Raw genomic sequence first — 21,095 nt, 5'->3', positions numbered from 1 at the left:
TTCAAGTATACTACATCATCGAGTGGCCCCGAAGGACTGTTTAAATGCATGTTAAATGGCCAGCATTCGGCGCCACTCGATGACGTAGTATACTTGAAATAGTGGCTCTGCAGCAGGTATACTCGACATTGAGAAACGGCCTTGGTCTCCTTTTGTTTTACCTCAGTCATGATGTGCGCTTCCTGTGAGTTTATTAACACTCTAATGACTGACTTATTTAATTATCACACTGTATCTGTTGGGATGTTTTGTCAATGAGTATGAAGGAGGAGAACATATGCAGGATAAGCGTGTTGATGACCTCACCTTCCTGTCTCGTTGATGGAGTCTCCAAACCCTGGTGTGTCGATGACGGTGAGCCTCAATTTGATTCCTTTTTCTTCGATGCTAACTGTGTGTGTGAGAATGCCCACTGTTTGATTGATCCGTTCTGCAGACACATACAAGTGCAAAGTAATCAAATGTGTGTGTGGGCAACAAGTCGAACGCACGCACGCACGCACGCACGCACACACACACACACACACACACACACACACACACACACACACACACACACACACACACACACACACACACACACACACACACACACACACACACACACACACACACACACACACACACACACACACACACACATCCCCCAGGGTAAGAAAGTAGTAGTAGCAGCAGTATAAACAATTACATAGGCATCATATAAATAGCCACATGGATCCTACAATTTATGCTAGAATTAAGGACTTTTTTAAATTTCAAATGCAATTCTTATTTTTGTATTAATAAAATATATTACTTTGGAGAAAACCTGGGCTCATCTCACCTTCTGCATTGGGAACCTTCCTGTCTTTGTAGAGGTCCGTGAGGAACAAACTGTTGATAAGTGTGGATTTACCGAGGCCAGATTCTCCTATGGGAAGAGACAGCCATGACTCTGATGCTTCTGAATAACTTACGTCAACATATATAGTAACACAACTGTAACAACAAATAAAATGCTTCTTCACACATAAAACAAGATGACAAAAGACCACACTCCTACTAATCAGATATATCAAAAAATAATGGTTAACTCACCTGCCACCATAAGGGTAAATGTGAAACCTTTCTTCACCGTCTTCCTCTGAACCTGGTGGGGCAATGTGGCAAAACCAACATACTCCTTTTCCTGATCCTATAGAGATAAAACATAACATGTATTTATGTGCATATGATTTGCATCCTCAAAAGCTTCACAAGTCTGAGCTGCACTGCAAAGCATAATGGGAAAATGTCTTATTGATTATGCACACAACTGTCCTTTTAAGGGTTGAGTCTGTTTTTCAAGATAAGGTCAATTTAAGATTTTCTAAAAAAGAAATAGATGCAAGAAGAATCTAGGATGAGTTCAGAATCATGTACATTACCATGGAAATGAATGACAAACCATATATAACTAAGGCTCTTCAGAAACACACCTCTGCAGATTCATAGGGGTCAAAGCGTCCCCATGGGCTGTGAGGACGTGAGGCCGGGCTGAGAGGACGCTCCATGGACGAATAAGAAGCGAGCTGCCTCCTCAGCTGCAGGGAATGAAACTCTGCGTCAGTTCTCACACGAATTGATCTTTGAGGGACAGTCGGGGATCCAGAAGCGTAGACGGGGATGGGACGGGGCAGAGAGGGAGTCCCGGGGAGGCTGGGGAGTCTGCCGTTCGGTGCTGTCCCGCTCCCCTCTGCTTCATGGTGGTCTTCTATTTGGTTCTGTTCGCCGGGCTGAGACACGGGAGGCAGATCCCTCATGGCGTACGGAAACTGAGTGTCCTCCTGGTCCTCGATGGACAGATTGGACAACTGTGACAGGGGGAAGCAGTTCAACACTAAGGTTACACACTAAGGGTTTTATATATGGACTATCTTAAGTCTCAATGGTAAGTCACTTGTGATTCTAATTTCCTATCTGCATGGAAAAATTATGGCCCAATAAATGATTTAATCTTGAGTCCAAACTAAGCAATTACAGTAATGATTGTTATACACTAGATTACATTACATTTAGAAGACAATTGTATGTAAAGTGACTTAAAATAAGTAATTATTATTGTGTCTTTTGTTGTACTGACAACCCTTTATTCACTAATTAGCCCTGGCTTGTGATCCCATTATATCCCATTAGAGGCCTTCATCCATCTGTCAAGGAATGGTGGGGAGTTTGGGTAGCGCTAGGAAGGAAGGAACGAGTAGGTTTTTCACATGAGTTTAGGGCAAATCTTTCAGTGTGTTGCTTATGCACACATAGCTTGTGGGTAAACAAATATCAGGGCCATATGACTGACCAAGCGCTCCACACCTACTTTGGATGGGTCACAGTTCATTTCCCCACAGAGGGACTCTACTGGTTTTCGTGAAAATAGGAGGACAGCAGAGCCTCCACACCTGCTTTACAAGAGATTAATTTTCCCAGTCTGAAGACGGCAGAAAGAACAACACAGTGCTGATGGCCTGATCAGGGTTCATCTGGTCCCTTTACCTGTCAGCTCTCATTACCCACAAAGCTTTGCAGGAGGCTTAGCCCAGCTTCTAATGCTCTGACAAGGTGGGGGGTGGAAGACTTAATTCTTTAACACACACACAAGCTATTAACACAATCACTAACAACTATTCTACAAGATTGTCCTACCTCCTTTTCTGAGAAAGTTGCTGTTTTTTGAGCAAAGGACAGCAAATATAAAGGGAAAAAATAATTTCAAATACATAGAGAATTGTTGTATAAACTGGAGAATGAGAATAACAATGCATATGTCTGTAAACAAATTTCCATAATGTACCCTCCTGCTATCAATAAACAACATTTAAAATCAAACTGCACACATTTTAAGGTGACATGACAGAACACTGTTGGAGTATAACAACATTGTCTTTCATAGTTTGTCACAGACGGGCAGGTCTGTACTGACAGAGTTCTAACAACATGTTGCATACAAACACATTCTTATTTATCTTATCTTATTAACAACTACATTTCAAAGGCAAACCATGAACCTAAGTTGCTTAACGATAACCATGAATATAACTGCCAAACACGTATATAAATCCCTGCAGGAACATTATAGGCTGCTTTTATTGATGTATCATGTAGCTGAGCATTTAACGTTGCAGAGACATTCGGTTATTTTGATAAATCGGTGAAGCAACCTAGTGTATAAATGGTGACGTACCTTTCTTAGTGCTGCGGAACCTGACCGGAGACGACATGTGCTGCATGTTGCTGCTGGCTTACACTACAATGTGAGTGTTGCCGGAAAATACCAAACTATAGAAGAACTAATACAATGTGTTGTTGAGACATATGGTGTGTGCAGCGTGTGTGTGGTGGTGTTTGTGTGTGTGCTGAGCTCCAGCTGCAGCCCGCTCAGTGTAGCCGCTCTGACGTGGTAGTACCAAAGGGAGCAGCCCGGTGGTGTGAATCAGGCAGTTCAGGATGCTAACAACAGCTAAGCTACTGCTACAACTAGTAGTAATAATTTATAATAAACAATAATAATAACAACAACAATAACAATAAAAACAGTAATAATAAACGTAACAAGGATTATAATAATTACACAACTGCTACTACCTACTTGTTCATATTAATGAACATTGGGCCAACCCTTATATGACATTTAAGCTAGTTTCCATCTCTTTGGCCCTAGGCTAAATTAACCCGGTTTAGGACTGTTTTTCCGAAATGCAATGGGAAGAACCTTCGGATAAATCCTAAAATTCACCTCAGCGTGGTTGTCCATGTTGTCCATGTTAACTTTTTAGCTAGCTGTTATTTATTAACTTCTCAACTGTTCGCTTGATTGCTGAGTTTATTTTTGAAAAGTAACGGTGGTCTAGTTGCCGTTAGTCCTCGATTAGCCCTTTGTCATGTTTACAGATGTTTCTGTTTAACATTTTACCAAGGTCGTTCACATCAGTATTTATTTTTATTAAATTACAGTTGTGCTTTTATATGTTCACAGCTCAGTATTTCAGACAAAGTGTAAAACGTTTAAACAGAAAATACACAAGGCATTGTTATAAATAATGCACAGTGCAGTGTATTTTACAGTAGCCTACAAAAGGCTGCTCAATTAATCGTATTTTAATCGCAATTACGATTTTGGCTTGCAACGATTATGAAAACAACATAATTGAAATTAAACGATTATTATAAAAAAAAAAATATATATATATATATTTTATTGGTTTTTCAGTTGAATTATACTTAAAGTTCAGTGTAATCAACTGTTAAAAACATACTGTTCACATTTTTTTTTAAATAAATTGATGTTTTCAAAGTAAATTGATAATCGTTTTTAATAATCATGATCTCGATTATTGACCCAAATAATCGAGATTATGATTTTTGCCATAATCGAGCAGCCCTAGTAAAAAGTGCCATGTGTTTCAGAGGTTCTCACTGGAGCCCAAAGGATGATTTGGCCACATAATTTCATATGACCACAGATAGTATCGCCATCATAAAGGTATTCTGATAACAGGGTTCCAAGGGGTCCTTAAACACTTTTGAAAAGGAATTAAATTAATCTAAAATCAATCTTTGAAAAGCCAAGGTAAGTAGGATACTATAAATATATATTTTAGACATTTAAAAACTCTGATCTATTAATAAATAATTTGCCCAATGCATCTCACATAGCCTACACTGAAAACAGAGATAATGTGGTGTCTTAACACAAGGACCAAACACCAATCACACATCTCTCATCAGCTTGTTTTGGTTATTTTAAAGTTGGTCAGGAATTTTGTTCTGAGTGCCTTTCAAATTCTTAATTGCCTTAAGCTGTAGGAACCATGTGATTAAGAAAAGAGACATTTGTAGCACAAAAATGCAAAAGTTATGTTTGAGGTAGGCTATCTAAGAAACTGTGTTGCCATTAAGTAGTTTGTCTACCAGAGAGAAATCTTTTTCGGTCATGTGCTTGAATACATTTTGGACAATATACTGCTTTTGAGTTCAAATGTAACTCTGAAATATGAACGAAAGCCTGTGTTGTGGGGATGTGGTTGAAATCACATTGGTTTACAGAGCAAAATGAGTCATGCACTAACAGTTCTCATGAATCAACATACACATCTGTTTTGCTTTTAATGTAAAATATCACATCTACTTGCAATGTTATGCCTCTGCAGGTTCTCTGTATAACTTAAACTATTTAATAACTATCCCAGTCATTTTAAAAAGGCACAATTATCTTTTAAAAAAAATGTATTCCTGAAAACTCTTCTTCGTCTTAGCCATCAAAAAAAGCAGTCAGAGAAAAGAGCTGTTCTCTTCAGCTCTGTCCCACAGCACTCTGCATGTCCTTCTCTGCCTGTTAGAGCGTCCTAGCGAAGTGTTGACCTGCAGCTGTTGTGAGGTCTCCTCCTGGACTTCTGGTTGTCCTGAGGGGTTATTCCGTTCAGAGGATTTAGACCCATTTTCGCCTGAGTCTACGCTCGTCGACTTGCAACACGTCTTGCTCTTCTCTTGTGAGTGATCCTTACATTGTCTGCTCAAAAAGGAGAGGTTGTCCTCTGGTCTCATCTCATGGTTGTCATGCTCTTCATCCGAATGTCTCTCAGGTGTGCTATTTAGATTTTGGCTCTCGGTGAGGTGATTAGGCTCCGTGTGGTTATTTGCATTGTCTGAATGTAACTTGGCATCAGGGCTGTGTCTTTGTGTCTGTGAGCACCGGGTTAGTTCATGAGAATCAGGGGATTTATCCTGGTTCTGAGTTTGGTTTTGGTGGTTGTGGTTCATCCAGAAGCCTCTGCTGAGCTGCTCTAACTCAGAGAGCTGAGGCAGCCCGATGTCCAGGTGCATCAGCAGGTTCTCCAGCCACTCCTCCAGCTTTGAAAAGGAAGGACTGAAACATAACGAGTTGTAGTGAGAAACTAAAGAGCCCTCAAATGACACATTAGTAACCTGTTCTGCACTGTAGTAGTTTAGTTTGTTTAATGCATTTCTAAGAACACTATTTGCCGTCTGTTTAATGTATGGATGCTCATACTTTAGTTTTGATACAGTCAACTTTTTACACTCTCCATCAACTGACCATAACACTTATATATTTACATTTGAAAGTGCAGTTTTCTACTGATCTTTAAACTAATTCCAAAAATTCCTAAATATAATATTGCAGTCCTTTGTGATATGTTTATCATGCAAGTTAATCGCTCTATAATGGTAAAAACAAAACAATATGTTGTTCTGTATATAAATGAGGTTGAATTGCAGTTTCTTTACAACATAAACCACCACAGCACTTCCTCTTATAATGAAACGCCTATTTGTTCTCAAACTGAAATGTACTGAATAGCTGAAATGTGATTTGAAACTAAATATAAAACCGAGGCAGGCTACTCAATCTTACTGAGCAATATTCATACAATGCTTTATCAATTTAGATCTGCGGTTTTACTGGATTTGTGCGTTCATACCGTTTTTCAGCGTCCATGTCACAGCAAAGTACACCCAGCGGCATGAAGGCGGGGGGGCACTGAGGAGGGTGGTACTGCTGCAGGAAGCCGGACACATTTAGCCCAAAGTCATTTGACCGGGGAAGGTAGTCGGGGTCAGCGTTCACTCTACCTATTATCTTGAGAGAAACAGAGAAAGATACGTCCTTAGCTTCACAATGGATAGTGTGCTTTACTGCTTTTACATTCAACACCACATTTTTGGAATTCTTGAGAAGTTCTTACCTCGCATATCATGATACCAAAGGAAAAGATGTCCACCCGTTCATCATAGGTTTTTCCTGAGAAGTGCAGAGGAAAGATTGCAAAATGTAAACCAAATCTGACCCATTCTGTTTTCAGGGTTTTATTATTAGACTTGTTATTTTACCATAGAATAGTATCAGTTATCCTACAGCGTTAGTTCCTTCTTTCCACATTTTATTAAAGTGCAGCACGTCTGGTATCAAGAGACAGGTTGAGGTTAGTCATAGAGTATTTATACCTTTGTCAAACCGTTGTGGTGTAGACTCACTAGACCATATGAGAAAATAATATATCTTGACAAATTGCAATTCATTTGGAAGCATATTGTTAAAAGGAAGCAACATTTAGTGTAACATTTAAATCCAATGTGAATCTTCACACAAAACGCTGTGAGGTCTCGCATGATTCCCAAAGATCGATTACTCATAGTCAGAAATATTTAAACATTGCCATAAAAAAGGGTTTTCAAGTGCCTCCTCTAACACAGAATTTCAAAAATGAACTCCAGGCTTCCGAATAAATTCATAATATTGTATATTCGTCTTGTTTCATCTACTTCTAACAAGCACCATTTATTGGCTCCTAGAGATTAACAATCTGTCAATTTGGGCTCAGGTTCCCGGAGGTCCTTGATAAAGAGAGAACTGATGGCCTAGATCCATTTGCACTCACCACTAATCATCTCAGGGGCCATCCAATAGGGGTTTCCCACCACGGTGTAGCGCTTCCTCCGGTCAGGCCTGCGGAGATCTGACAGTGTTCCCTTAGGAGGCCTTTCCAGAGAAGAGGTTTTGCTCAGATTTCTCTCCTCCTTCACCAGCCTGGCTAGTCCAAAGTCTGCCACCACCACAGACTGGTTCTAAACCACGAGAAATAGAGAAAGAAATGTTAGGAACGTTTATTTTGGGTTTAGGTCTGTTCCCTCCTAGTTTTTGACATGTGCAGGGGCGGACTGGCCATTGGGAATACCGGGAGTTTTCCCGGTGGGCCGTGCGTGGGCAGGGAAACAGGGTTCAGGGGGAGTGGCTGTACCCGTAGGATAGAAAAGGGGGAAGTTACGTCTGACTCAGAGGTAGCGCGGCTGTGGTGAAGAACGTGTTGCCCACATTCTGTTACTGAGTTTAGGCTAGTAGGTTTATTATTTTGGGGGCAGTCACTTTTGCCTCCACTTGCTGTTCAAATAAATGTTCTGTTTACAGTTCTGTTTCATATGGTTGTTGAGAGATGTATCCATAGATTTAGTCCCTAATTTTGCTCTCAAAGTGCACCAGATTGATGCATGTAACTTCAACATTTAAAAAATAATCTTCCCGGGGGAGCATGCCCCCGGACCCCCCTAGATGAGGTGAGGTCCACCACCTGCACACACCCCCTGTCAAATTGTCTCACCCACATTGAGGATGCTTCCTACCCCCATGTTTTATTCCATGCGTCAAGTCAGGCAAATTGGGTCCAAATGTTATTGCATCAATGATCTGTTAACATTCAAATCAATAAATATATACTGTAACTATTTTGCTCTAGGCAACTCAAGGGCTCAGGTAATGCGATTACTATATGAATAATGGTCCAAAATAACATTAAATGCATAGGGTTTTTTGTTAAGTAACATACTTTCGTTGCCGGCCGGCCGATACATGCCGCCCATTAAGTGGGCCTGTCTGTCAATTAATCTCCGGGCCACTTTTTCCTCCCAGTCCGCCCTTGGACATGTGTGTGCATCACAAAGTGAACATGAGTGTGTGATGGAACCAGTTTTTTACCTCTCTGACCAGGCAGTTGTGTGAGTTAAGATCTCGGTGAATAACGTTCATGGAGTGTAGATAAGCCTTAGAAGGAGAAACGTTGTATACATTAAGGAAAGTTGGTACTAGATAAGGGAATTATTTATTTGGGATATTAACCTTGAAGGACTCACCATTCCAGCTGCAATGTCTTTAGCATAACCCACTCTGACACTCCAGGGGAAATCTTTGTCCTACAACAACAAGAGATTCACCATCATACTGTGTCTGTGAACCTTGACAGAAACACTAAGCTTTTTCTTAACTTACCATTTTAATGATGGTCTCTCTGAGAGTTCCTCCCTGGATGTATTCAGAGACAAAGTTTATCCGTTTGTCTTTATAAAACAGTCCAATGAACTTTAAGACATTGGGATGGTCCATACAGCGCATCACCTTCACCTGAACACATTGAGAAGAAACGTGGTTAAACAAATACTTAAGGCCATTGTAGCGACGTGAAAAATAGCTCTAATGATAGTGACCTTTTCACCCTCTTGATGATGTCAAATGGATTTTAAAACATGCCAGTGAATATTCATGGTTGGTTGAGTGTGCTTTGTGAGGTCACCCGTTTGAAATGTTATCATTTTCCATTGAATGGCCAGTTGATATAACATTGTAATTCTCAGATGAGGTTCACTTTTATGTGGTTAATGCTTGTGTAAATTGAAACAAAGAACAACTTGTTTTAGTTTTAGGAAAATATTATGACTGGGTTACCTAGCTTACCAATGTTACGTACGTACATATACATGTTTTGACTTCTGGTTTACCAGGGGACACAAAAAGTCTTATTATTTAGTGTCCTTTGTTTGACCCAAATGCCACCGGTCTACCTCTACAAACTCAGTCTTAATACTATTTCCTCCTTCGCTGCCGTCACAATTGCTGATGTGACTAGAGGAGGTGGAGTCTTGGTACTTGTATCAGTCATCAACCTTTTTAAATAGATAATCACAGGCCTTCTGAGCCTGCTAGTCGGTGTAGCAGGCCCCATCTTTATCTCCAAACTAAATCTACCTACGGGTACTAATACAAATAACCTGAACCATCTGAGTCTGATAACGCCTCCAATGGGCTGATTACATTTGAATCTGTTAATGGTATTGACTCCCTGCTTTGATGAACACTTACTTCCTTCAAGAAAGTCTTCTGCGTCTCCTCATCAAACCGTATCAACTCTTTCATCACCATCACCTCCCCTGTCTCCTGATGTGTTACCTTGACAAGCAAGAGGTTATTCAGAAAGCTGATTAAAAATGCTTGGTGTCAGTTTTTACAAATGGTATGAGAAAGTCATCCATATTTTATGAAAGAGACGATGTGAAGGGAAAAAGTTGTACCTTGACAGCCTGTCCAAAGAAGCCCTTGCCAAGCACTTCTCCATGGATGAGGTCCGAAGGTCGGAAGATGCGATGAGTCCGATCTCCAGGGTCCGCACGAAGAGACTCTGAGCGAACCATTTCTCTTCTATGAGATAAAAGTGACAGAGCTCCAGGGGACAGAGGAGACTTGTCTATACTACAGCTGCGCCTGAGAAAGAAAATAGAGACTCAGTCAAAGAAAATATAAATGAATGAGCAATGACTTAAGAAAAGATGAAATACATGACTTACAGAATGTGTCTAGATCTCATTCCTTGGTGCTGAGGTGGTGAGAGGCTCACCCTGATTGGTTCTTCTGTTTCCCCCCCTGGATTCGGCTCTTCCTCTAGACTTGGGAGTTTATGGGTTGAAGAAAGTTTTTCACAGACACACGGTTCAGGACAGCTGACGTTGTCCGGGGGATCGTTTGAGAGAGGAGGGTCATCAGGAGACTGTGGGTTGTGTTCAATGGTCAGCTGCAGCGGTCGGTTTGTGTCCTGGATCACACAGTTTATCTGGAGGCAAGCATGTGGTGGTGACCTTTGTAGACATAGTAGTCTTTTTATTGTTTCCTTGCAGATACCAAGGAGTGTATCTACTTCTACTACTCAAACATTATTTATTTTGCATCATTTTGAAAGATAACATAACATGGTAAAGGCTTCTCTTTCACCCAAGAGAGCATAATGTCAAAGGGCACTGAGCGAAAACTCATAAAGATTCATTTAACATAGAATAAAAATGTGTATAAGTAATCTTATAAATTCCACAGTAAAAACAGCTTAATAATAATAATGATAACAGCAATAATTATAGTAACAATATTATTTGTATAACTTCACCTAAAAGATCCTGACTTGAGAAATACGCAAGACTTCTAACCCATAGTGTAATTACTTCTCATTTAGTCATGACATCATGGCTGAATATGTGTGAGGTTTGAGGCCTACCTCGTCTGGGGAAATGTTGAGGACGGGGATGCCGTTTACCTCCAGAACCCGGTCCCCCATGTGGACGGAGGACAGCAGCTCAGGGCTGAGGGTGGAGGAGTCTAACCTGGGGGAGAATTACAGTGAGGAAATTGTTGCAAGCTAAATGGGATAAGACAGAAAATTAGCCAGGGATTTTAGATCAATCTTTAGGTTTAGTTGTATTTCAGCGCTAATTAAATGTCACTCTTTGTCATGTCTTAGACTCACCCTGTCACGGTGACAAGAGGGCCTTTCTCCTGGCTGAGGTCAGTGGCTACAGACAGGCCTCGTCCAGCATGGGGAGGGAGAGACACCAGCGCCACCGTGTGTGGACGCTTGGTGAGGGAAGAGGCTGACCTCTCAGCGGATACTTCACCCGGACAGAAGCAATGGCCACTGCAGAACAAACAAATCAAGAGGTAAACTAAGGACACTCACCAGAATCATACATCTCTATATGTATGAACAAGACAAATATATTTAGTTTCAGATGTGTGTTCAGGCTTACTCTCCACATGCAGCAAATCTAGTTCTTTGCATGATTTATTTCTTGTTAACTTCAAACTTACCAGTAGAGTTTTGTGCGTTCGACGAGTGTGTAGCTGTCTCCATCTCCAATGAACATTTCACAGCTCATACATGTGAAGCATTCAGGGTGGTACTTCTGCTCTCCAGCCACCTGTTTATACAGGGAGGTATTGGTAAATCACACAAAGCATTATGGATATAATATTGATTTTTGCAAGATGATGTTTGATGGAGTGAGATTTTAGGAGTTCTCTGTGCATTCCTACATGAAGGCATTGTAGTGTCAGGATGTTTTCAGAGGATATCCTCTTGTTTGAGTGTTGAAAGAAAAAAAACATTTACTTTCATTCCAGCAACAAACCAAGAGACAGGAAGGCTTTGAATATATGAACAGTCGGTGTAGCATGCTGAGACTCTGTATGTTGGGACATTTGATCCAGCACGTTTATGGCAATATTTCTGTCTGTCAACAATACACATGTACAGATTTTGGTATTTGTCTGGCCGCTTCTTTGTACCAAATGGAGGCTTTGAATTATCAATAAAGCAGCTAGTTTTAAACTATCTCACCAACTATCAATCAATTTGTTACAAAATGTTTTGAAACGAGTGAGCTGAATAACAAAGCGGAGCATTATCATCTGAGGTGACTTTTGCTCAGGACGGTTTGTTGGGTTTTTAAATGCGATGTTGTGAATAATATAATAAATTGTTAGTGAGCACCCTCAAATTGGTGTATAATTGACCTATAGGAGAACTATATTATAAGTCAAGTCTAATGGAAATAACTCAAAGTAAATTCATGGTTTTTATTACATTATTGTACACGGCTTGAATCCTCCCTTTCGCATATGTCGTAACGTTTTAATTAATTTCTAATAAGTGAGGCCCTAATTGTAGATACAAATTAAGTCATAACTTTTTATTTTCAGGGATTATAATGTTACCATGATGAGTCCTGTTGCGATGGTGTCTTTGCAGCCGTGGCAGTGCTCTCCATAGCGGGCCCAGTAGTGCTTCTTGCAGTAGAGCTGTCCCTCTTTCTCATAGTACCAGTGAGACAAGATGCAGCCACATTCACAACACCTAGAGAAGCATGGGAGCGGGGAATAGACAGAGAAGAAGGGCAAAACAAGAGAAAATGGAGAGTAAGATGATGGATACTTCAGAGGTGTGTTCGAGCAAAGTAACGTGATCCTCATCAGGGTTTGAACACGTGAGACCTGTGGGGAAAGTCGACCTGTGAGCTTGTCACAAACGCTATCTGGGACAACACTTCCAGGTCAGTTGGACTTTAAATGATGGAGTGAAGCCACTTTTTTTTGTTTTTCTTAACACAGTCTTCTATGCCACTGATACCCATCTCCTATCCTCTCTTGAACTTGTTTACCCTGCTCGTGTTGAATGACAGAGGGATGCTTTTATTAGTTACAAAGTTGCATGGGACATCAAGCTGCTGGTGTTTTTCAGCACTGGCCTGGAGGAAATAGAGTTATCTTCCCCACAGGGATGGTGTTGAAACCATGTCTTTTCACTGTGAACTGCTGATGCCACTGTGACAGAGAGTATTTAGTCAAATGCCAAAATTAAATTTGCTTCTTACAAAAGGACTACTCATGTAGGCTCGCTGATCAGTCACATGTCTAAACGTAATGTTTTTTCCCATCAGCACCCCCACTCGTATATTGCAAAAGAGAGCATAACAAAGCAATAACATTGCCACAGTTTAAAAAGCATTAGTTCTCTAAATGCAGTGCAGCATGCTCACTTTTGGTTCTTTTTTAAAATCAGCAAAACAACTTTCAATGTCATTCCGGCCTCAACTGAATGAAGAATAGTACCTATTTACTACAAAAACCTGCTTCCTTATTTCTTCAACACTACAGCTGCAGTGGGAGGGGACTTCCTGGTCAGAATGCAGATCCATGTTTCCTCTCTCCTAACCTCAACTGTAAATGCCAGGCTGGTCTTACAATAGAATGAAAAGGTGGCTTTTGTATTAACAATGAAATGGTTGGAGAGTTCCCTCCAACATAAGACAGTTATTGACAACATTCAGACTTAGAGCTGTCGATTGAACGATACGTTTTCAAATATTGAATTCATTGCCAACTATTTTAACAATCGATGAACCAGTTTGAGTTATTTTTCAACAAAAAATATATCAAATTCTCAGATTCCAGCTTATTAAATATTTATGTTTTATGTGTTTTTCCTACCACTTATGAAACTGAATATCTGTGACTTGTGGACAAACAAGACATTTCAGATAGTCAGGTTTGGCTCTGGAAATAATTATCTTTTTGTACGCTTCATAGACTTAACCATTTATCTATTGAGAGAATAATCTTAAGATTAAATAACAAGTAAAATAAGTTAGTTACAGCCCTACTAAATACTCAGAACCCCTGAAAAACAAGACATTTAAAGACACTGGACTTTTAGAAAGTCATGGTCATTTCTCACTATTTTCTGAAATTTTGTAAAATAATTGAATAATCCTGAATATAATAATCAGACACATCAATAATGAAATAGTTTGTTGCGGCTCTTAATGCAGTGTTTGCCGGGGATACAGTGCTCTATAATAAGTACACTAAGTGATCTGTTAGACCTGCTTTTCATTCATTATTGTGGAAATAATTAAGTAATAAAGACAGCTGCAGTTTTACTTTTGACCTTTTGTCTTTCCTACTGTGCTGCTGGCAAAGGATGTGGAAGGTCCCAGCTTCACATCTGCTATTCCATCTAAACATCTGGTCGTGACTCTCTCTTCTGCCTTATCTCCACACAATCCTCCCACTGACATTATTCCCCTCATCTCGCTTGTTCTGCATCTTACTCTTATCTTTAGCCACTCATAACCCCTCTGAGATCTGTCCTTGTGTCACTAAAAGTGGACACACCAGCACCTGGTGCGCATAAAACAAACATGTTCGGATGTCAGCACGTTATGGTAGGTCAAATGTTACAGTAAGAATCTGATGACGTCTTCTCTTGTTATGGTTCCCTCCTCGGTCTGTCGCCCTGCAGGATTTCTTTTAAAAACAGTAGTTCTTAAAAAGAAACACTTGTTTTTGATGTAATTCAATTCTTTGGGTGTATTTTAAAGTACTTGTTGATGGAGGGAGGCGAAACAAACAGGCATCCACCAAAACAAAACAGTTGAGTTATGAATATGACAGCAGGCTGCTTATATGACAAAGTATTGACGGTGCCTGCTATGGTTTCATTAGCTACTCCTAAACATATCTATAGATGATGTAAAAGTAGACAGAAAACCCAAGAGCAGGTTTCTGGTGTGTCTGTGTGACAGCAGAGGGGTTTGAGGAAGTACCGCAGATGTTGAACTACTCACTCACATATCACATAAGTTGATAACAGTGTTTCTTACCGTCCTTTCGTTCCTCTCCGAAACCTCTGGTCCCGGCGTGACATTCTGCCCTGTCAGGTCGGACAACTGTCCCTCAGAAACAATCCCACAGTGAAGAGAGGAGCTTTTCAGCTGCGTTCGTTCATGAGCGGATCCTAATTGTTCTCTGCTGTGACCGGCAGCAGGCGTTGTCTGTTTTTTTGTTGTTTTGTAGTCTCTCTCTCTCTCTCTTCCTGTGCGTATGATTTCCCTCTGTAGTGCTCAGATTCGCTGTGTGAGAAAAAACCCTGACCTATTGACACCAACGTTCCCGTCTCCCTCTGCTGGCTGCCGGGACACACACACACACACACATCCCAGTATAGAAGTTCTGCTCTGAGGTCCCTCTCCTGTTACTACTCTCAGTATGTAGACCGCTGCAGATACAGTTACACTCCTCAGCAGAGTCCACAGAGTTTGGAACTACATGGGTGTTTATGAGTGTGTTTTTCTCAGAAGTAGTGTGAGAGTCAGTGAGTTTCTGTTTTGAAATGAGCTCTGTTCCCATCAGGGCAGACATAGTCTCTTTATGAATGCCCCAATTACCTCACTGTCCTGATCCTACAGAACAGCGCTTTATTCATCAGACACAACTAACACAAGAGGGAGACTCAGTTAAAGGACAAGCATGGGGAACAGCTCAGAACTAGGAGCAAAACATTATTCATTATAAAGTAAAAAATAAATAAAACTTGGGTTACCGATATGTCTTCCATTGTTCATTCTCCATCGCTGCTTTTGTTGTTTACCCAATTCTTTAATACTTTAGTGCGTAAACTGATGATTATCTTTAATTTCAAAAGTCCATTCATTGTTTTCAATTAGTTATTTGGCCATAAAATGTCAATGTTTTTCCCAAACCCCAACATTACCTCCTCAATGTTTTCAGAATACATTTTTCTGTCATAGTGTATGAAGAAACCCCAAAAATGTTCACATTGAAAAAGCTAATGTCAATCATAAGAAAGTTTACAGATGTATTAAATAGTTGATAATGAATAGACTAATGATACATCTTTGCAGCTCTATAGTACTTATTGATTGAGTCATTGCTCGCACCTGTTCTGTAAACTTCATATTGTGCTGTGTATTAAACTCTGAAGTGTAATACAGTTTAGAGTTTAACACACAACATTTCCTGAGTCTTGCAATGAGTTACCATGAAGATAATGTCTGACTGCTGCTCACACTTTTTAAGCCTGCCCATGCCGTAGCCTCACTTGTGCTCATCACACTGCATCCACACCTTAACATGTTAAAACCAAAATCTGCTTCTGATTGTGCAGCTTCCTCTTTTTACCTTGTGCCCCTTGTGCCCCAAACACCTCCCGACTGTTTCACGTGTTGTACAACAACAATTATTCTAGCTGCTTTAAAATAACAATAACCTGACACAACAACTGTCATTGGTCTTTTTTTTTATTTCAGAGATTGTCTGAAGTGTACAAAAGTGCAACATTTTCTTCATAGGCCACACAAAGAATGCAGATGTTAAAAACACATGTTGAGCTAGATATAAAGACACAAATGTAAGCTCAAATGCAACATGACAATCAATTACACTTTCTATCCAAATGACATCACAATCACAATGTAGTAAACAAAGCACTTCTAGCAATACACACGTTTTAAGACTTTGGAAACACACACAAAATAACTCAAATATTTAATACTGTATTAATGCGCTTGAATTCTTAAAATGAGACTAAATAGACTTTCCTGCTCTTTATCAGCATAATTTAAAAAGACTAGCAAACGTGAACAACAGTGTTAAAGGAGGTACATTAAAAAAAATAAAAACACAGTAATGAATGCTCTTCAGGTGCCATTTAAATGCCATATCACGTATTCCAATCATATTACCTCACATACATCCTTATAACAATGACAAATATTTATGTATGTTTACCCCAAAACCTATTAGTGTTACTTAGCTATAAAACGGTGCTTATAAAGGTGTGCACAGAGTGGAAGAAGTGTTTACATCTGAGGACCTTCAGCCTCCACTGTCGTCAAAATGAAGACAGACTCGCATGTCACTAGAAAAAAATCCACTTGAGTCCATTTGGTTCACACTTTTCCCAAAATAGCAACAATCTGTTTCTTTCTCTTTATAGACTTCACAAGTGTTTGCACTTTGATGTAAAAGCTAGAAACAGTGAATTCATTTAAGCATTACATCTGCTGAAGTCCAGTCTAACTGGGTAACGATTTTTCTGTTTTTTAAAACTTTTCGTCAGCATGCAGACAGGTCTGAAGGAGCTGCCCTGAGGGTGTCCTTGGTATCAAGATTCATGGGGATACTCACACATGAACACAAATGGTGTTCAACAACAGGAAACAAAACACACAGTTGTATTTTAGTACAGCTTCAGAAGACATGTGGTACTTATTTGAGATGTTCTCAACCTGCTAGTTGGGATCCCCAGCCTCAAGGTGAATTATGGAGAAAATAAGTTGCCATTATAACAAATGTATCCCCTAACCTAACCTAGTTATGAAAAGGTGAACATTAAAACAACATGAAAAGAACAGATTTCACAACAGCATGAAACCATGTTTTGAAGAATCCCAACCCTAACAGGTTGAGAACCATCACTCTTTTTTTAAGTTGTATAAAATCTAAGCAAATGAAAAGTGTATCATGTGGAATGTGTTGAAGCTTTAGCTCCTATGGTAGATAAGACATTTACGATCTGGATCATGCAATAGCACCACTGTTGGTTTAATGAGGTAACTTCCTGTCAGCCGGTCTCTCACTTCCTCCTTCGGCCACAGTATTTACCCTGGCAGCCGGCGCCTGAGTACAGAGCAGAGAAAATTATTCTTCACATGATAAAGCATGCATACTTCAAACGTAAAAACTGTATAGATCATTCCACATGAACACATAAGTTCCCGCAAAATATTAGAATGACTGTATATGAACAATTATTTAATATTAAATAAAAAACGTTCGTAAACTCAAGACATCAAATGTAGTCAACTTAAGTTCAGTTAACTAAAGAGAAATCCTCATCTCAGTCAAAAGGGGCCGTTTTGTTATTTACCTCGCAGCCACGTAGTTCCTGTATTTGTGGTTCTTAGACTACAGTGGGGCAATTCTTGAAGTGTCAGTTCTCCAAAAAACATGCTTGTACCAGACTAAGAGGGCAAATTCATGCTTGTACCAGACTAAGAGTGCAAATTGAAAGTTAACAGTCATCATGGTTCGTTTCAGAGGAAAAACTACGTGTGAACCTTCCATCAAATACAATTTCTTTAAACTGGAAGGAGGAAGTTGATTGCTCCACAGAACATTCATTTAACTGAAGTTACTACAGTTAAAGTCAGAAGAAATCATGAGTATGTGTGCTGGAATGTTTCAGAATGATATCTAGGCATTTTAGTTAAGTCACACATTTCCATCAGAGTGTTTTACTGAGTACAAAGTGTAAGGTTTTACCTCTGTAGCCCCTAGCTCCCAGTAATGCCTGCATGGCTGCATATTTGGCTACCATCTGTGCCTTGGCTAAAGGACATACAAGCAAAGAGAAAAGTTATTCTGCACACATACAGCCTCTTTACAATGAAACCAAGCACTACAGACTATACAAGCATACTTGACTTGATACATGGCTTACATTTTCCTAAACAACTTAAGACAATTATCAGCCTTTTTAATTGTATTTTTGTCTCTTAAGTAATCAATAATTCCATTGTCAAATATTCTGTCTTTTGTGCTTATGAGTAGGAAAAGCCTCAACATTTAAAACTAAAAGATTACAAGGAAATACTGTGTTATGTGTCAGTGCTAAAGCTAATTAGAGCATGCTCATCCAAGAGGTCACTGTGTGTTTTCTTACATTTTTGTCCGGCACCCGCATATCCTATAGAACAATAACAGGAAACAGAGTCATGATAAACGAAAGGTCATCTTTACAATGGTCTCGTCTTATCTCATGAATGTTTTCAATATTTAACATTTTTATTTTCCGAATATTTACTGCTAATAGTTTTTAAACTTTTCAAAGAATATACTGTGGGATTAAAAAAAAAAAGGGAGTATAAAATTGACCAAGTGTTTTACCTGGATAGTTTCCACCAGCCACCCCACCAAAGCCAGGGCCAGCGCCCCCTGCTGGAACGAGACACATTACAGCAGGGGTGTCAAACTCAAATACACAGTGGGCCAAAATAAAAAAATGGGTACTAGTCGAGGGCCGGACTGGTTCAATGTTTATTTAAAAACGTATTGAAATGAACTTATTGCACATATTAAACCTGGAACTAGCAAAGCTTAAATGATTGTCTATAAAAACAACATTAAACATTAAATAATCAGTTGCATTCATTTCTTATGGATCTATCTGCAGCTTTTCCAGAGTCATTTCTTATGATTAAATGTTTCCACAGGCCAACAACAGCTTCAAAAAAACAATTCCCCTCAAACATGCCATGTTGTCTCAAGAGAAAAAGTGCAAAAGGAAACATCCATTAAACTCATTGTGCTGCTCTGTGATGATAGTTCAAGCCAGATACTTGGCATCTCATCTTGGGTGCAAGTTCATCAATGTTTGGGGTCAGGCTCTGAGCGGAGGAGATCCTCAGGGTTGAGTGAAGGTGTGCGTGCAATATACCGGCGGGCCAGATCTAATAGTAATTAAAAATAATCCTGCGGGCCGAAATAAAATCCGCCAAGGGCCTGATTTGGCCCCCGGGACTTGAGTTTGACACATGTGCATTACAGCATACATACTATACATTCACTAGAAAACTATACAATATTACTCTTTATCCAAACTCGGTGTATCTACTGTATTACTCTATCATTGAAACATGTACTACCTATTGTGTGGAGGTATGGGGAAATCAATATAACTATTAGAACATTCAATGTAAAAAGGGTAGGCATAAAAAGCTTAGTCTTCGCCTACACCTTTTTGGACAATATTTATTTATTTTCCTTATATTATTAATGTATTTATTTGATCAAAATAAATTGTTTCTGCTTGATTATTATTATTATATTTATAGAACAGCTCATCAAAAAGCAGGACAGAGATTTACTGTAATGCATTTGTTTTCAAATATTTTACTGTTAAAATGCAAAAGAACATGCTCTTGTTTATTGTGTCAGTGCTCCTCCTAAACTGACCTGGTAAGCTGCCTGCACCTCCTCCTACACCCTGACCTGTTCCCGCAGGACCTCCTGCTCCTCCTGCTGCACCACCTGGACACACGTGAGTATAAATGCAAAGTCAGTCAAAAAGCAGAAGATAACACACAGCATTAGAACCGCAACAATTAGAGTAAATATGAGATAGATGTATGATCATTAAGCAGAGTAAAGATGAAAATAAAGCAACTAATAATAAACCTAGAACAAAGATGGAGACAGAAGATGTTTCCAGTCTAGTTTTGCCATGTGGATAAGGCTTAAAGTGTATTGTAATTCTTTGTTTTGGTAAATATCCAGTATCGTAAAGAAATTGTATCAGTCATTTTAATGGAATATGTGCATCCGTAGAGAACTTTACCTGGTCCATAGCTGCTTCCTCCCAACGACGAGCCGTAACCTGATTTAGGAGGCTTCCTGTTCCCAAGTGCTTGGCCACCAGGTCCAAATCCACCCGCTCCTCCAGGTCTAAAACCCCCAGGCCCAGTTCCAGCACCTCCTGGGCCAACGCCCCCGGTTCCAGCACCTCCTGGCCCGTAACCCAAATTGCCTGTCCCTGTTCCAGCTGGTCCATATCCTCCTGGGCCATAGCCTGCAGATCCAGCTCCAACTCCACCAGGACCAGCACCTATACCGCCTCCTAATCGTCCTGCTGGGGAACATCCATATATATAAGCACATCTAAATACTTTATTAAACAAACAAAATCATTATCCCTAATCATAACCCTAAACTCACCTGCGCCATACCCATAACCTGGAAAAAAGCAGATGAGAATCCATTACTCTTCTATATTCTATATTGAGGTTCTCCATCTGTACAAAGTTTATGAATCACCTTTAATGTATGTTACTCGTATTATCAATAATTACCAGATTTAGAAGGTTTTCTTTTTCCGTAACGTGGGCCTCCTGGTCCGTTGCCTCCAGGTCCTGTGCCAGCGCCTCCTGGTCCGAAACCTCCCGTTCCTGTGCCAGCGCCTCCTGGTCCGAAACCTCCAGGTCCTGTGCCAGCGCCTCCTGGTCCGTAGCCTCCAGGTCCTGTGCCAGCGCCTCCTGGTCCGAAACCTCCAGGTCCTGTGCCAGCGCCTCCTGGTCCGTAGCCTCCAGGTCCTGTGCCAGCGCCTCCTGGTCCGTAG

The 21,095-nt window shown here is 40.1% G+C and overlaps 2 protein-coding genes and 1 long non-coding RNA gene across 5 annotated transcripts in view; 1 reads left to right on the top strand and 2 right to left on the bottom strand.

The window, feature by feature from the left end:
* LOC307018848 (septin-5-like) overlaps window positions 1-3,902 on the bottom strand; it is a 7,795-nt gene extending 3,893 nt beyond the window's left edge. Inside the window, exons 1-5 of one of the 2 annotated variants that reach the window (XM_079649304.1) lie at window positions 3,749-3,902; window positions 1,458-1,832; window positions 1,078-1,174; window positions 824-910; window positions 307-430 (exon numbers count right to left, since the gene is read on the bottom strand). In XM_079649304.1, the coding sequence (XP_079505430.1) occupies window positions 307-430; window positions 824-910; window positions 1,078-1,174; window positions 1,458-1,832; window positions 3,749-3,775 (710 nt within the window). In that variant the 5' untranslated portion in view covers window positions 3,776-3,902. Of the gene's footprint in view, window positions 1-306; window positions 431-823; window positions 911-1,077; window positions 1,175-1,457; window positions 1,833-3,196; window positions 3,720-3,748 lie in introns of those variants that run through there. The other variant, XM_079649305.1, reaches the window with a different exon arrangement.
* On the top strand, window positions 1,844-21,049 carry LOC307018850. 2 transcript variants are annotated; one of them, XR_013802511.1, is made up of 4 exons: window positions 1,844-3,266; window positions 11,082-11,278; window positions 19,919-20,021; window positions 20,959-21,049. It is a non-coding gene; the product is annotated as an uncharacterized lncRNA (long non-coding RNA). The 2 variants fall into 2 exon arrangements; XR_013802512.1 differs by having other exon boundaries at window positions 20,887-20,989.
* Window positions 5,094-15,108, bottom strand: LOC307018846 (LIM domain kinase 1-like). The gene is made up of 15 exons (XM_079649301.1): window positions 14,782-15,108; window positions 12,335-12,473; window positions 11,429-11,538; window positions 11,088-11,255; window positions 10,839-10,944; window positions 10,141-10,403; window positions 9,868-10,057; window positions 9,659-9,745; window positions 8,792-8,923; window positions 8,656-8,715; window positions 8,501-8,566; window positions 7,410-7,596; window positions 6,717-6,772; window positions 6,453-6,610; window positions 5,094-5,878 (listed from the first exon to the last, which is right to left on the bottom strand). The coding sequence occupies exons 1-15, from the start codon at window positions 14,823-14,825 to the stop codon at window positions 5,284-5,286; spliced, it is 2,361 nt and encodes a 786-aa protein (XP_079505427.1). The 5' UTR covers window positions 14,826-15,108; the 3' UTR covers window positions 5,094-5,283.
* Window positions 21,050-21,095: the final 46 nt, after the last annotated feature.

This window comes from Notothenia rossii (genome assembly GCF_949606895.1).
Source record: "Notothenia rossii genome assembly, chromosome: 9".
NCBI classification, from domain to species: Eukaryota; Metazoa; Chordata; class Actinopteri; order Perciformes; family Nototheniidae; genus Notothenia; species Notothenia rossii.
Note: the sequence above shows the minus strand (reverse complement) of the source record. Positions and strands in the feature narration are given on the sequence as shown.